The sequence below is a fragment of the Schistocerca americana genome, chromosome 7 (genome assembly GCF_021461395.2).
Source record: "Schistocerca americana isolate TAMUIC-IGC-003095 chromosome 7, iqSchAmer2.1, whole genome shotgun sequence".
NCBI lineage: Eukaryota > Metazoa > Arthropoda > Insecta > Orthoptera > Acrididae > Schistocerca > Schistocerca americana.
The window spans coordinates 321,120,505-321,137,240 of record NC_060125.1 but is presented as its reverse complement, the minus strand read 5'-3'; the positions used below and the strand labels follow the sequence as shown (position 1 = coordinate 321,137,240).

Here is a 16,736-nt window from a genome sequence, read left to right as displayed (position 1 = left end):
CGGCGGGGTCAGGGATTTTCTCTGCCTGGTGATGGCTGGGTGTTGTGTGCTGTCCTTAGGTTAGTTAGGTTTAAGTAGTTCTAAGTTCTAGGGGACTGATGACCATAGATGTTAAGTCCCATAGTGCTCAGAGCCTTCATCAATTACTTCACGCAGTATCGTACCTCCCATTTCATCTTCATCTACATCCTCTTCCTTTCTATAACATTGCCCTCAAGTACATCGCCCTTGTATAGTCCCTCTATATACTCCTTCCACCTTTCTGCTTTCCCATCTTTGCTTAGAACTGGGTTTCCATCTGAGCTCTTGATATTCATACAAGTGGTTCTCTTTTCTCCAAAGGTCTCTTCAAGTTTCCTGTAGGCAATATCTATCTTACCCCTAGTGAGATAAGCCTCTACATCCTTACATTTGTCCTCTAGCCATGCCTGCTTAGCCATTTTGCACTTCCTGTCGATCTCATTTTTGAGACGTATTTATTCCTTTTTGCCTACTTCATTTACTGCATTTTTATATTTTCTCGTTGCATCAATTAAATTCAGTATTTCTTCTGTCACCAAAGGATTTCTACTAGATCTCGTCTTTTTACCTACTTGATCCTCTGCTGCCATCACTACTTCATCCCTCAAAGCTACCCATTCTTCTTCTACTGTATTTCATTCCCCCATTCTTGCCAATTTTTCCCTTATGCTCTCCCTGACACTCTGTACAACCTCTGGTTTAATCAGTTTATCCAGGTCCCATCTCCTTAAATTCCCAACTTTTTGCAGTTTCTTCAGTTTTAACCTACAGTTCATAACCAATAGATTGTGGTCAGAGTCCACATTTGCTCCTGGAAATGTCTTACAATTTAAAACCTGGTTCCTAAATCTCTGTCTTACCATTATATAATCTATCTGAAATCTGTCAGTATCTCCAGGTTTCTTCCATGTATACAACCTCCTTTTATGATTCTTGAACCAAGTGTTAGCTATGATTAAGTTGTGCTCTGTGCAAAATTCTACCAGGCGGCTTCCTCTTTCATTTCTCACCCCCAATCCACATTCACCTACTGCGTTTCCTTCTCTTCCTTTTCCTACTATGGAATTCCAGTACCCATGACTATTAAATTTTCGTCTCCCATCACTATCTGAATAATTTCTTTTATCTCGTCATACATATCTTCAATTTCTTCGTCATCTGCAAAGCTAGTTGAATATATGCTACAATAATCGATTATTCACCTTGTTTATTATGCCACAAGCCACTATAGAGAGAGAGTACATTTGGTGTAAAATCAGGTAAAAGCAAGCAGTAGAACCAGAGCTACACTATATTATCCCCATGACGTCGTTACAAATGACTTATATGTGTGATGTAAGAAGTACATTTTAATGGTATGCTGACTCTGTGTACATGTTTTAGTAACTGCAAATTAATAATTTTGTAAATAATGTATATAAAGAATGTATTTTTGTCATTAGCAACTGATCAATTATCTCTTATTGAAGGGGTGCTTTTTCTTTTAAGTCGGATGTCTAAGGAATCAGTCACAATTTAGTTATTATTATTAATATTATTATTATCTCTTCAAAATAAGTAGTCTACTTTCAACACACGAAGAGCTTACAAATGTAGCAGCGATAGCTACGTTTGGTAAGAGGAAAGTATGGCAACGGCCACAGATTAATTAAAAAAATGCTTGGATTACAAAAAGGCAGCAAATATATTTGGTGTATCACAGCCAACATTACAACATCGAATTAAGGAATGATACATCTGTAAAAGATGTAGCAAAAAAGGTAGGCGTATATTGTACGTTCAACTACCATAATTTGTTTATTAAAATAATATAAACCGTATGGTAAGTAGTTATTTCAAGTCATTTCAAGGCAGTGTTCACAGCGAATCAGGTAACGGAATACTCTTCATTTGGTCTATCAACGAAAGACATCAGACGTTTGGTTTATGAACAGTCGGAGAAGAATGACCTTGAGCACGATTTTAACATAGAGGAGAAACTGGCTGGACTGTACAGACTAAGTATCTTTCACAAGCGCTAGTTTCTACACTCATAAAACCTGAACCAATATTCCTTCACGTGCAATAGCTTATAGTCAGACAGCTGTTGCAAACATTTTTGAAATCTTATCCAAATGCTTCAAGAAGTGTAAATTCTCATCCGACGCCGTTTATAACACTGACGAAACGGAACTAACAACAGTTGAAAAGGGAATGAGCCCGGTGGGAGTCTTGATATTAGCTCAGCGACTGCAGTTGGTAACAGCAGCAATTTGTTTCTATGCTGCTGTCATTACATTTCTCCACATCTAGCTTCGCCTAGCGTTATGATGAAAGAGGAACTGCTAGATGGAGCACCGCTTGGAACAGTAGCAATGTGTCAGAGCAGTGGGTGGACACAAGCTGAAATCTTCGTCCAGTGATTGAATCACTTCATTTCTCATACCAAATCTTCTACGAATGAACCAGTTCATTTTATTCATATGGGGCACGACAGTGGTACATTTGTTAAAAGCCATTTTGAAGTTTTCCAAATCAGATATTTTCCGTAAGTATTCAGTTTATTACATCATGCTCGTTTATACTTAGGTAACATATGTGTCACAATTTTAGTGTTGTGTATGAGTGTCACGCCCGTGGTATAGTGGTCACGTCTTTCGTTAGTAATCCAACTGTCCTCGGTACCAGGTTGGAAACCCACATCCGGCTACATTTTGACTAATAATCAGAGTTGGCAGCAGAAGTCTTCTGGCATAAGAAGTCACCCTCATTCTGCCAACGACCCTGTCTAAGAGCGCGGAGGAACGAACAGGGGTTCAGAGCACTCTCTTGTCCTTGGGATTGTAAACTGCCCATGAAGGCGGAAGAATCAGCCATAATCAACTGCAAGAGGTTGCTGAAGGCAATGGAAACCACTACAATAAAGACACACAATGTGTATCCACAGAACGTGTGACCTATAATTGAAAAAGTGTCATAATGATCTCAACAATGACGAAAAATTCCGGAAGAGTCCCCGACTCAGATCTCCACGAGGGGTCTGCCAAAGGGGAGGTGACAATGAGAAAAAGATTCAACAGTCGACGAAAGGATAAGGTTCTACGAGTCAGAGCGCGGAATGTCAGAAGCTTGAACGTGGTAGCGAAGCTAAATATCTGAAAAGGAAAATTCGAGGGCTCTATCTAGATGTATTAGGGGTCAGTGAAGTGAAATGGAACGAAGACAAGGACTTTGATCAGATGAGTATAGGGCAATACCAACAGCAGCAGAAAATGGTATAACTGGAGTAGGATGCGTTATGAATAGGAAAGTAGGACAGAGAGTGTGTTACTGTGAACAGTTCAGTGATAGGGTAGTTTTTATCAGATTCAACATCAAACTAACACCGACAACGGTAGTTCAGGTATACATGCCAAATTCTCAAGCTAAAGGTGAAGAGAAAGAATTTTTTTTTAAATTTGTGGTAAGGTCTTATGGGACCAAACTGCTGAGGTCATCGGTCCCTGAGCTTACGCACTACTTAATGTATCTTAAACTAACTTACGCTAAGAACAACAAACACACCCATGCCCGAGGGAGGACTCGAGCCTCCAACGGGGGAGCCACATGGACAAGAAAAAGTGTATGAGGATGTTGAAAATGTAATGCAGCAAGCACAGAGAGATGAAAATTTAATGATAATTGGGGACTGGAATGCAGTTGTAGGGGGAGAAGTAGAAGAAAAGGTTTCAGCAGAATATGGGCTTGGAACAAGAAATGAGAAGGCAGAAGGACTAATTGAATTCTGTAATAAATTTCACTTAGTAATAGAAAATACTCTGTTCAAGAATCACAAGAAGAGGAGGTAAAGTTGGCAAAGGCCAGGTGATACGGGAAGATTTCAGTTACATTACATCATCATGGCCAGACAGAGATTCCGAAATCAGATACTGGATTGTAAGGCGTACTCAGGAACAGATATAGACTCAGATCACAATGTAGTACAGATGAAGAGTAGGATAAAGTTTACGATGGTAGTCAGGAAGAACAAATACGAAAAGAAGTGGGATTCAGAAGTACTAAGGAATGATGACATACTCTTGAAGTTCTCTAGGGCTATAGATACAGCAATAAGGAATGTCTCAGTAGGCGGTACATTTGAAGAGGAATGGACATCTCCAAAAAGGGCAATCACAGAAATTGGAGAGAAAAACATAGGTACAAAGACGGTAAGTGCCAAGAAACCATGGTTAACAGAATAAATACCTCAGTTTATCGATGAAAGGAAAGAGGGCAAAAATGTTCATGGTAACTCACGAATGCAGAAATACAAGTCACTGAGGAATGAAGTAAATAGGAAACGCAGGGAAGCTGAGACTAAATGACTGCATGAAAAATGTGAAGAAGTCGGAAAAAGAAATGATTGTCGGAAGGACTGACTCAGCATATTGGAAACTCAAAACAACCTTCGGTGAAATTAAAAGCATCGTTGGTAACATCTGGAGTGCAACGGGAATTCCACTGTTAAATGCAGAGGAGTGATCGGATAAGTGGATAGGGTACGCTGAAGGCCTCTATGAGGGAGAAGATTTGTTTGATGTGATAGAACAAGAAACAGGAGCCGATAGAGAAGATATAGGGGATCCAGTATTAAAGTCGGAATTTGAGAGAGCTTTGGAGAACTTAAGATCAAATAATGCAAAAGCGATAGACAACATTCTATCAGAATTTATAGAATCATTGGGAGACGTGGTAACGAAACTACTGTTCACATTGGTGTGTGTAATGCACGCGCATTCAGCTTAACAGTTCATGCATTCAAATTGCTGACAAGAGCAATATACAGAACGGAAACGAAAATTGAGGGCGTGTTATATGATGATTCATTTTGCTTTAGGAAAGGTAAAGGCACCAGAGAGGCAATTCTGACGTTGCGATTGATAATGGAAGCAAGACTAAAGAAAAATCAAGACACGTTAATAGTACTGATCGACCTGGAAAAAGCGTTCGACAATGTAAAATGGTTCAAGATATTGGAAATTCTGAGAAAAATAGGAGAGACGGGTAATATACAATATATACAAGAGCCAAGAGGGAATAATAAGAGTAGGCGACCAAGAACCAAGTGTTTGGATGAAAAAGGGTGTAAGGTAGGGATGTAGTCTTTAGCCCCTACTTTTCAATCTATACATCGAAGATGCAGTAGTGAACGCTTTTGACATTGCTATCCTGAGTGAAAGTGAAGCAGAATTTCATTATCTACTGGATGGAATGAAAAGTCTAATGGGTACAGAATATGGATTGAGAGAAAGTCGCGGAAAGGCGAATGTAATGAGAAGTAGAAGAAATGAGAACAGCGAGAAACTTAACATTAGGATTACCGTTCAAGTAGTAGATGATGTTAAGAAATTCTGCTATCTAGGCAGCAAATTAACGAATGACGGACGGAGCAAGGAGGACATCAAAAGCAGTCTAGTACTGGCAAAAAGGCATTCTTGGGCAAGAGAAGTCGACTAGTCTAAAACATAGGACTTTAATTTGAGGAAGAGGTTTGTGAGACTGTACACTTGGAGCACAGCATTGTATGGTAATGAAACATGGCCTGTACGAAAACAGCAACAGAAGAGAATCGAAGCATTTGAGATGTGGTACAACAGGTGAATGTCGAAACTTGGATGGACTGATAAGGTAAGGAATGTGGAGGTTCTGTGTAGAATGGGAGAGGAAAGGAATGTGTGGAAAACACTGACGAGGAGAAGGGTCAGGATGGTCGGTTATCTTGTAAGACATCAGGGAATGACTTCCACGGTATTACAGGGAGTTATAGAGGGCAAAAACTGTAGAGGAAGACAGAGAATGGAATACATGAAGCAAATAATTGAGGACGTTGGTTGCAAGTGCTAGTCTGAAATGAAGAGGTTGGCACAGGAAAGAAATTTGTGGTGGGCTGCACCAAACCAATCGGAAAACTGATGACTCAAAAGAAAATGATACAATGTAAGTATGTGAGGGGTGCACCATGTGAGAAAGACGTTTTTCATATATTTGGTACACAAAGTGTAACTTCACCACATTGTGTTAAATGGTAATTCTAGTATTCGAAAGAAAGTATTATTAACTTTTATAGTCAGCATTACAGTCTTAAGAAAAAGTGATAATATACATTTTACACTTTATCCCTGAGGGTGTAATTATCCCCATGTTGGAAACCACTGCTCTAGACGCAGATGGATGGGACACACACAATCCGCCCCAGTGGGACATGTTGGCGTCAGGTAGGGCACTCAGCCACCCATTCCCGTTAAAATTTCCAAAATCGGTAGTAACCTACCGACCATTAAAAACACGAGAAAAAACCAAAGAAAAAAAAGAAGAGAAGATCAACGAGAAGGAGTGATGGTATGATGGAATATATGTTAGGACACCAAGTAATAACTTCCACAACATTAGAGGTAACCGTAGGTACGAAAATTTGAAGCGGAAGGTGGAGAATGGAACGTACTCAACTTGTGCTGAAGGTCTTTAGATGTTAGTGATATTCTTCGATGAAGAGGTTATAACAGGAGAGGGGATTGGCGCGTGCAGCGCGTGACCAAGCAGAACTATGACACCATCTCCTACCGACGCAAAATGGTTTCACCTCAGCTACAGAAGACGGTCAGCAACATTCTCACTCATAGCCTGATTGAACGGCCACAGTTGCTTGCTTTGTGTTAATGGAGGCTGTACTGGATTTGTATCCAGGAGACACATAGCAGTTGCCAACCAGTCACCCACTGTATATTGATGATCGGTACACTGCTCTAGACTGCAACTCACATGCCGGGCAGTCTCTAAATTTTACTATGCAGCTGTTATGATGAGGAGGGAAAGATGGTTGTAGCTTCACGAAAATGTTCGGTGTTAACTTTCGAAACTATTTTAACACCAGCGTCAGTACTGTGCATGATCCCAAACTGCCAGTTACTTAACTTAATAAACAATTTCCACCTGTTGCAAACATCCTTAAAACATAAAAAAAACCGCTCCACTGCTAGTTCAAAATTCTATTCACACAACCGGTTTCGGTCTTTACATTAGGAAATCTATATGAATCTCCCATACGTTAACACATAATTTGATGGACATATAGAAATTTTTATTTTTTATGATAGGAGATGAGAGGCAATACTTATATTTTTATAGTACGTGTATAGAAATAATGTTGTGCTGTAGGGAAGCAACATCAAATGATAAAAATAATGAAAACAAATGGCATTAAGAAAAGTTTCAAACGCAATAGCATGTTGAGAAAAATGGGAGAGTCGTAGTTGTAAAAACTGTACAATCCGATACTTGAAAAATGTTAACGTGGTTTAGCTTACAATGAGTTACCTGTTGCGTTTCAAAATTAAATTGCATGCTGCTTTATGGACATTTATGAAGAGAGAGATATTTACGCTCATCTGAATAAACCCAAGGGAAATACGCTTAACGAGCAATGCACATTAAGGAACACAAATTTCTTGAGTATCTGCGACTCAGTTATTCCAAACTTACTTTAAAGATTTTCCGCAGGTCTGTAGCTGTAGCTAGTTATTTGTAAACATACTTTTGTAAACAGTCGACGATGCATCTAAGCTAAGCTAAAGCCGTCTACAGTTCATGGTTGTTGAAGTTGCACTTGTTGAGGTCGTACCTTTATGCACCACTTGGACACAACTATTTTCCATTTTTATTGATTAAAAATAAAAGTTTTAGCATTTATTTGAAAAACATTCAACTGTAGTTCTGAAACACATCACAATACAACTCTTTTAAGCTAAACAACGTTAAGAGTTTATCGACTGTACGTTTTTATAATTACGACACCCCCATTTTTATAATGACTTCATTGGGCGAGAATCTTTTTTTTCTTAAATCCACTTGGCTTCTACTGTTTTTCTCATTTGACGTTGCTTCTGTACAGCATAAAGTAAGTTCTAAATTATTTCCTCACTTGTACTATACATTAATAAGTATCATATACTATAAAAAAGAAAAATATGTGTATGCCATCACATTATGAAATTAAATTTAGCAGTTCTAGGTACACTTGTTAATGGCCTAATATAAAGGCTAAAACCAGTCGTATGAACTTGATAAAGTTCTAAAAAAGCAACTGGAGCAGCTTTTCATTTTTGAACAACAGCTGCACAATCAGAATGATCCAGAGATGGAGAAGATAATAACTCCTGAAATAATTAGGTGATTTGTTTGCTCCGATTATACTGCTACGTTCCGTAATTTCATTTGCAACCAAAATAAAAACCGTTCTCTGTTAATCACGCATTTTTTACAGTGTGAATTTTTATTTCTTCCTTTCCTTTTTCAGCTGCATCACTCTTATTACAAGTCTTTCGAAGACAGTAGACTACACTTGTCCTGACGGAGTCATAGTGAAAGGGCGGGAGATGATGTAACATCCCGTCCATGATGTGGTCATTAGGGACGGATCAAGAACTCAGATAAGACTTTGAAGAAGGAGGAAATTTTACATATTCTTTTCAAAGGAACCATCGTAGCAGTCACTTTAATCGATTAATAAGGACAAGTCAGATCCTGAATCCGGATGGCAAAACTTGAGTTTTGTGCTGCGCTTCTAGTGAACGTAATTCCAGTGTTTAAAGCACTGCACCACCTCCACCCCGGGAAGTCTACGTCATGAAAATTTTAAACTCTATGGATTACAATCGTGGGAGGTCTAGATAATGACGATATTGTTCCTTACTTTAGGAAACGTGAAAGACAAATATACATAATACATAAATACCGAAGTAAGTGAGAAGTGGGGATGAAAGTGGAATGTTGCACTGAGTTAAATTTGTCACCCTTTTTATACATATTCACGCTTCTATTTCCTGTTAAGTGTGACTACTGGATGCTAAAACAGAGGAGAAATTTCACGTGCCATCAGAATAAGACTAGGATAAGAAAATAATGGAACACAATTTCTTATAATTGTTACGAAAGAGTACAGAAATTCTAAATGCGTATGAGGTATGGAAAAATGTTGAAGTAGATTTTTGAAGTTTCCAGAGAACATGTGGTAGAACGCACCTGTAGGAAATCTCGAGGAGTGGCTCCAAGAACTTGCAGGATTTTGTCGTACCCGGAGTCCTGGCAAAACTCGAAAAACATCTTCCCAAAGAGTTCCAGTATCGTGTTAGCAGGAATCTCTGTAAACACAGTAAATTCACCTTTGTGAGCCTTACAAATTACAAAGGTGACCATGTTTCTTAGTTTAATTTATTTATTAATCAAACAGGTTTCCCGCATCTGTGGTTTCATCGCTAGACTCAATACTGACTGTTACACAATGGAACATTTATAAAGACTCAGAAATGAAGTACTATCATTATTAACTGTTTCTCAGTGACTAATTTTCAAATACGGGGAAACTTCTCTTGTCTTTAATGCGGATTGCTGTCTGTGTTCAGATGTTGAATGTTTGCGACTTTTGAAAACTGCGTGTGAGTAGCCCAGCACCAGGCAACCGGAGACGACTTTTGAGCATTTTCTGTAAACTATTTGCGATTTGCATAAATCCGCTATAGTAAACTACGAAGACTTGTGGTTTACATGTAACTCTGCCGCTATTGATGTTGCTACGGTGATGGCAAGCACGGTAGAACTCATCACGTACTCGACCTCTGACCGAGTACGTCTGGTTGTGGTAGGTGTCATCTGGACATCTCCACTCACTGGACTATGATCGTAATTTCCTCTCACTAAGCAACGTCACGTAAAAAGTGAAGACTCCGTACAAGTGTGGTCTATCTTCAACGTCGAGTCTTTCGTTTAGTAAGACACGGTGTCTAACTCTCACGAGAACCATTAAAAGTATCACACGGGGAAGAAATTATACTACGGCCCTTCGTTAACCTTCCAGAAAATTCCCGTACAGAATTGTGGATGCTCCTCTACATTTTTGTCACATTAAGTTTCGATTTTAGTGTACGCTCTTCGATCTCCAACAAACACAGTACACCAGTCACTATACAGCCCCTTTTGAAAAGTGTAACTTTAAAATAGAGAATTCTGTGGATGAAACGAGATATCCTCTTATTTCTCAGGCCTTCATTTGCAACTTACACAAATTTCACCACTATCATCATTGTGGTGAACGTATGCGTGGAGAAATGATTACCGTGGTAACGGACCATTGGTAGCTGGTCGGTGGCTTACAATTAGAGGTGTTAAATATTTACAGAAAACATGAATATTTTCTTCCTGATTTCTTGTGAAGTTTTCCTACACTTTACACACACTTTTACTTTTTCAGTGATAACTGGAGGGATGATTTCCGCATCTCCAGCTACATAGATACACCGAAAGCGACCGTACGTCGTATGGCGGAGGGTACAGTCTAACATTGTTAAGATTTCCTTTCCCGTCCCACTCGCGAGGGAAAAAGACTATCTGTACGACTCCATATGAGCTCTGATTTCCCTCATCTTGTTTTCGTGGCACGAGATACATCTTAGCAGCAGTAAAATAGTTCTATATTAAGTCGTAAATGTCGACTTCCTGTATTTCCTCAATAGCATTTCGCGAAACGAACAACTTGTTCTTTCTATGGATTCCCATTTTAGTCCATGGAGCATTCCCGTAATACTCGCGTGTTGACCGAACCTACTAGTAAGAAATTCAGCAGCACGCCTCTGATTTTCTTCCATGTCTTCCTTTAATCCGACCTTTCACCCTAAATTTTAATCCTACTCTTCAACTTTCCTTTTATTTCCATTATTGCTTGTTCGCTGTATAGATTAAACAGTAGGACCGAAAGACTGCATCCTTGTCGTACAAGCTTTTTAATCGGAGCGCTTCGTTCTTGGTCTTATTGTTCCCTCTTGGTTCTTATATATATTGTGCAAGATGCCTTCAATGAATAATACAACACATATTTTTCGGGAAGCAAGTTGATTTTATTCTGAATTCCAATACGCAATATTATTCCCCACTCAGTGGCTACAAAATCCTGTTTCTCAACATAATCGTGCAGTCCGCTATGGCCGAGCGGTTCTAGGCACTTCAGTCCGGAACCGCGCTGCTGCTACGGTCGCAGGTTCGAATCCTGCCTCGGGCATGGATGTGTGTGATGTCCTTAGGTTAGTTAGGTTTAAGTAGTTCTAAGTCTAGGGGGCTGATGACTTCAGATGTTATGTCCCATAGTGCTTGGAGCCATTTGAACCATCAACATAATCTCCGTTCAAAGTGACGGCATTACGCCACTTTACTGCGATGGATTGTTGGCCGCAAGGTACCACTTTAGTGGTCATCGTTGGACGCAACGTCTTGCTGAATCGATAACCTCCCCAAAATCCACGTACTGCTTCCTGTGTAGTGCATCTTTAATCGGACCAAACAGGTGGAAGTTGGAAGGTAGGAGATCCGGGCTGTAGGGAAGATGAGGAAGAACCATTCAGTGAAGTTTTGTTAGCTGCTGTCGGGTGCGCAGACTTGGGTGAGGCCTGGCGTTTTAGTGGAGAAGGAGACGTTCGTTTGCATTTTGTAGCGACGAACACGTTGATGTCGTTTCTTCAGTTTCCTGAGGGTAGCACAAGTGTGTGCGGTCGACTGGCACGTGGTAAATAGGATTGGTTTGTACGACCTTATTCTGATGAGAGACACCTCGCCCAACAGCTCACCGTGCTTTTGTTCACTGCCAGGTCTCCGTAGACATTCTGCAAGTGCTTTGAATATCTGCGATGGTCTGGTTTTTTGTCAAAAGAAATTCAATGACGTTTCCCTGATTGGAATGCACCTCTGTTACAGATCCATTTTGAAGGCTACGTATAGCGCCGCTATCTATCGACAATTCGTGAGACTTTGGGGGCTGAAGAGGGAACATTCCACGACGTCTCAAAACAGCTCTGCATGTTTAAACTGCAATTGGTCAAGAAAAAAATGTGATGCGATATTTATAGAACATCCCTCGTAAATCACCCGTAAATCCCTGTAGTGTGCTCGTATTTTTCTCAGAATTTTGAACATCTTGCACTATTTCATATTGTCGAGCGCTGTTTCTAGCTCGAAAAATGCTATGAGCGTATATTGATTTTTCTTCTGTGTTGCTTCCCTTATCAATAGCAACGTCAGAAGTACCTCTCTAGTACCTAGAACTTTGCTAAAGCTAAACCGATCGTCATTTAACTGGTTCCCAAATCTCTTTTCCATTCTTCTGTGTACTATACTTCTCAACAGCTTGGATAAACGAGATGTTAAGGTGATAATACTGTAGTTTCCGAACCTGTGTACCCTTGCTATCTTCCGAACTGTGTGTAAGATGTTCTTCTGAAGTCTATTGGTAGCCTTCTTCGCAATTAGGTTGCTCTTACCCGCAATGATCTTAGAAATTCCTGTGGATAATATCCCTTCCACCTTATTCGATCAAGTTTCCAGAGCTCTTTTAAATTACGACTATAATACTGGATCCCGACTCGAGCTTCTCCTTCAGATTACGACTCTACTACTGGAACCCGACTTGAGCTTCTCCTTCCATCAAATCATCAGATAAGTCCGCTCCCTCTTAGAGGCATTCAATGTACTGTTTTCACCTATCTGTCCTTTCCTCTGCGTTTAACAGTGGAAATCCTACTGCACACTTCGATTTCTTAACATTTTTTTTCGGCAGCCATTTCGCCTTGGCTGCTGTACGGTTCCTATTTACTTCATTCCTAAGTTATTTATATTGCTAGATTCGTGTCTCTCTTTGGGATTTATTGTACTTCCTCCTTTAGTCGAACAACTGAAGTATTTTTTTCTGTTACTGAAGGTTTGTTCGGAGTTACCTTTCTCGTACCTTTGTCTGACAGTCCATGATGTGTGGTTGCCCTCTTTAGGGACGCCCATTCATCTTCATCTGAAGTGCCTGCGGTATACATTGATTAATATGTCATCATTACGCGAAAACATTTTCAATGGAGGCAGAAGGCAATCCTACAGTTGAAGAGTGGTGTCGGTAGATAATAGCGAAATAGTTCGAAAACCTACTAACAGATAGCGGTGCAGTCCCTGTAGTACTCATACATAGTGTGTCGCAGCCCAAATCGGTCAATTTCACCATAAAAAGGTGAAAGAGTGTTAACATACCGAAGGAAGAGATTGAAATCGTATGTTACATTGAGTACCATGATTTTCTGGTACTGGAGTAAAAGAGATAATGTAAAAAACTCTTTATCCCTAGACCGCAATTTCCTGTGTGCGATTGTAGCACGATGACTAGTTGTTTCCACAAACATCCTTAGATCGTTCAAATCGTAAAAAAGCGATGCATGTGCTTTGAAAAACATCATCATTACCTGTAGTCATGTACTGAAATGCATTCGTATTGTGGGCTACAAAGATTATGACAGTACGTCGCTAAAAACTTCATAATGAGCGAGCCAAGGTTTGCACTACAATATTGCAAGATGACGGTAGTAAAAAAGGAAACTTGTCAGTTGTATTAGTAAAATCTGCTTCACATGTCTGTGATTTGCAGTTGTACAGCAAGTATTATAGCGAGAACAACATATGCAACGGTACAAGAACTAAGACACAAAGGGATTACGACTTGCAGGTGCTAGTGGGCACTGATTTACATCAATGATGAAAGTTGAAAATTTGTGCCGGATCGGGATTCGAACCCTCCTCCCCCTGCTTACTAGGAGGATGCTCTGACGACTTTTTTTGTCGTTGGTCCATTTTGTTAGTTATTGTTCTCCTCATTTTGTCTGGGCGGATGTCAGATGACACTCCCGCAAGTTGATCGCTGAATATTTCACTCACCTTTTTTTCTTACAGAGGGCAGCCATCCCTCCCACCCTTCTGACCGAGCACGCTGAGCTACCATGCCCGTGCCACTAGGCCATCCGGCGACAGAGGTCATCGCAACTGCACGAACCCCCTCAGCAAGTTTCCTGTCAGAACCAAATTCTCAACTTATCCATACACTACTACTGTTGTGCCCCTTGCCCATTACCCTCATTACTCGCGGCATTTCGTCGACTTCCGCAAGAGTTCGGGCCCGATGTGCATCATTGTCCATTTTCGCCTTGATTATACATGTAGTGTCTGTTTCTTAGGATATGTCTGAAAGAGCGTATATAATTAAGGTGAGGCTGGCCAATGTCCCTTCAGTGCAGGTGCGCATCGTGCTCTCACTCTTACGCGAATCGCCGAAATGCCGCGAGTAATGAGGATAAGGAAAAGGGGCTCAGCAGCAGTGTATGGATAAGTAGAGAATTTGGGTCTGACGGGAGGCGTGCTCGGTGATCTGCGTAAAAGCTGAATCCATTTCCGTTGAGAAACTACAGGATGTGATGGCAAATTTCATTGCTCGTGTGCACCACCTCCATACTGCGAGTGACAGACATTTCCAAAAGATTGTTGTACGATTCCGAAGACTGCGGTATAGTCGAGTTTAATTATGCACACTGATACTGCACAGCATACAGCATCATCTGTTAGCAGCTTTTAAAACTATTTATAAACTTATGTATCGCTTCTGTATGAAAGTCTTATAGCTTTCATCATAAACTTATCTTTTGTTACACTTATCTATCGACCTTAGCTGTCGAGAAATTTGATTTTAAAACTCGTTTAAGACTCGTTCGCTGTACACCCTGTGACGTTTACGAAATTTCAGGTGACAACAGATGAAAGTTTGCGCCATGCACCATGCACCATCGAGATCAGATTGGTTGTAATCGCGAGTTGTCACGCTTCGTTTACTGCTGACACTATGCCGCAGACAGTTAAAATTGGCTGGCTGTAGAGGCAGCGGCAATTAGTACATTAAGTGACATTCTGAGGTGCTCAGTGAGGCGAGTCTCGTTTCGGTTTGTGGCAGTCACATCGACACTGACGTGTTAGTCGCAGGAAGCAGCGCGTCTCGAGACTCATACCCTATCAACTCTTGGGATCTTGGTGTGGGGACGAGTTATTGGGTATGAGGAAAGGATCGATTTGTTAAAGTAGGCTGAAAGTTCGCCAGTCGCCAGTATGTGGCAAGAACGGTAAAAACCATGATGACCAGGATGACGCCCCTCTCGCTGTCCATCTCCTCCTGCTTCTTGCACTACGCATCTGCTGCTCCCTATTCTGTCCATCTGCTCCGTCTCCCCCCATTGTCCATATTCTACACCCACTCTCTCTGATCATCTCCTCCTCTTACTCTCTCTGTCGATATCCTTGCCTTTTCTTCCTCTGTCCAGTTTCTCCTCACCATCCCCATCTCTTCCTCCCCCTGCCTCTGTCGGTCTCTGCATGTTTCCTTTTTCGGTCCACCTGCGCCTCCTCCCTCCCCTCCAGCATCTCCATACATCTGCTGCTTCCCCCTCTGCACATCTCTAAGTCCACCTCCTCCTGCTCCCCCTATCCCGCTACCTCCTCGTCACCCCCTCAAAGTCTGTCTCCTCCTCCCTTCTCCGTCCATCTCCTCCTGACCCTCCATCCATCTTCTCCTCATCCTCCGTCTGTACATCTCCCACTCGTCGCTTTCTGTCCATTTCTCCCTCCCCTTCTCTCTGCCCATCTCCTCCTCCCCCATCTTTGACCATATTCTTCCTTCCCCCCTTGTTTGCCCATCTCCTCCTCAACTCATCTCTCTTCATGTTACTACCCTTCACTCCAATAGGAGCCTCTCCTCCTCCAGCTTTCTCGCTTCAAGTTACCAGTCCAATCTCAACAGGAGATTCCTGCCTTATATTTTTCCAGATAGTAAGTGGTTTGGATACCAAGTTTGATGCGATCGATCCAGAAGCTTAGGAGGCACTTTGCCCACATAAGCACATGCCAAATATTTTTCACTTACATTTCGAACATATTTGTGCACATATTTCACTTGTGTCAGAAGCGAATTTCTCGCTGTAGTTTCATTTCCATGAATGTCAATGTTTGTGACTTTATATCTCCTGAACTACCTGTTTTACATCGGTATTGTTTTTCTGGTGCATACAACGCTAAATGTGGCTATTGTGTGCGAAATGTGTTCTGAATAACTTACCAGTAAAGAAGTAATAAATAAAAACTTCATGCGTGACGCAACATTTTTTTTATACATCTTAGATTTTATGATGTCACATCTCTTCAACTACTTATGGTACAGTGATATATTCTTGTGTTGGCGAGAAAAAGTCTCATAGGGGTTTGAAATTATTTGTAAAGTTTGTTGCAAGTGCCTAAGTGCTCTCATTTTCAAATGCTGGATGAGAATAGTCTGGCTATTTGGGCGTTGTGCACTACGTTACTTTTTCACCACTACTCCTATGAGAGGTAGGTGGTTCTTAGCCCACAGTGATTCTTTCCAGACAGTAACTGACACGTGAACCAACTTTGGCTGAAAAAGTCGATGCAGAGCATGCTCATTGTTATCGAGAATGAAATAAATAGTTTTAAGTAAAATTTCCATTTTCACTCGAGTCGCTCTCATTTTGGCTGTGGTGCGTAGTGTAGGTACCGAGGGACTAGCAGACTCCCTCGTGTCTTCCTTTGTCCGGCCGCCTACCAGTTATCAAGCGTCCCTCTAAACTGTCTCTCTCCCCTGTGTCGTGGCCAGGAATATCCAAATGTATTCAAGTATGTTTATCCAGTAGTTGATTCGTTTCTTCCACAACACATATTTTCTTACTATTCCAAACACTTAAATCAGAGAGAATACACCTGGAAGTTCTTTCTTTGGCTTTCATATCGTCTTGAGCAAACAACCACATTCGTTCTACTGCTGGCGCTTTCATTTTTGAAGTCTTGTTGAC

General features: G+C 40.9%; 1 protein-coding gene across 1 annotated transcript in view; it reads right to left on the bottom strand.

The window, feature by feature from the left end:
• LOC124622123 (guanylate cyclase soluble subunit beta-1) overlaps window positions 1–16,736 on the bottom strand; it is a 218,084-nt gene that overhangs the window by 166,055 nt on the left and 35,293 nt on the right. Inside the window, exon 4 of the mRNA XM_047147736.1 lies at window positions 9,058–9,176. Within this exon, the coding sequence (XP_047003692.1) occupies window positions 9,058–9,176 (119 nt within the window). The remainder of the gene's footprint in view (window positions 1–9,057; window positions 9,177–16,736) is intronic.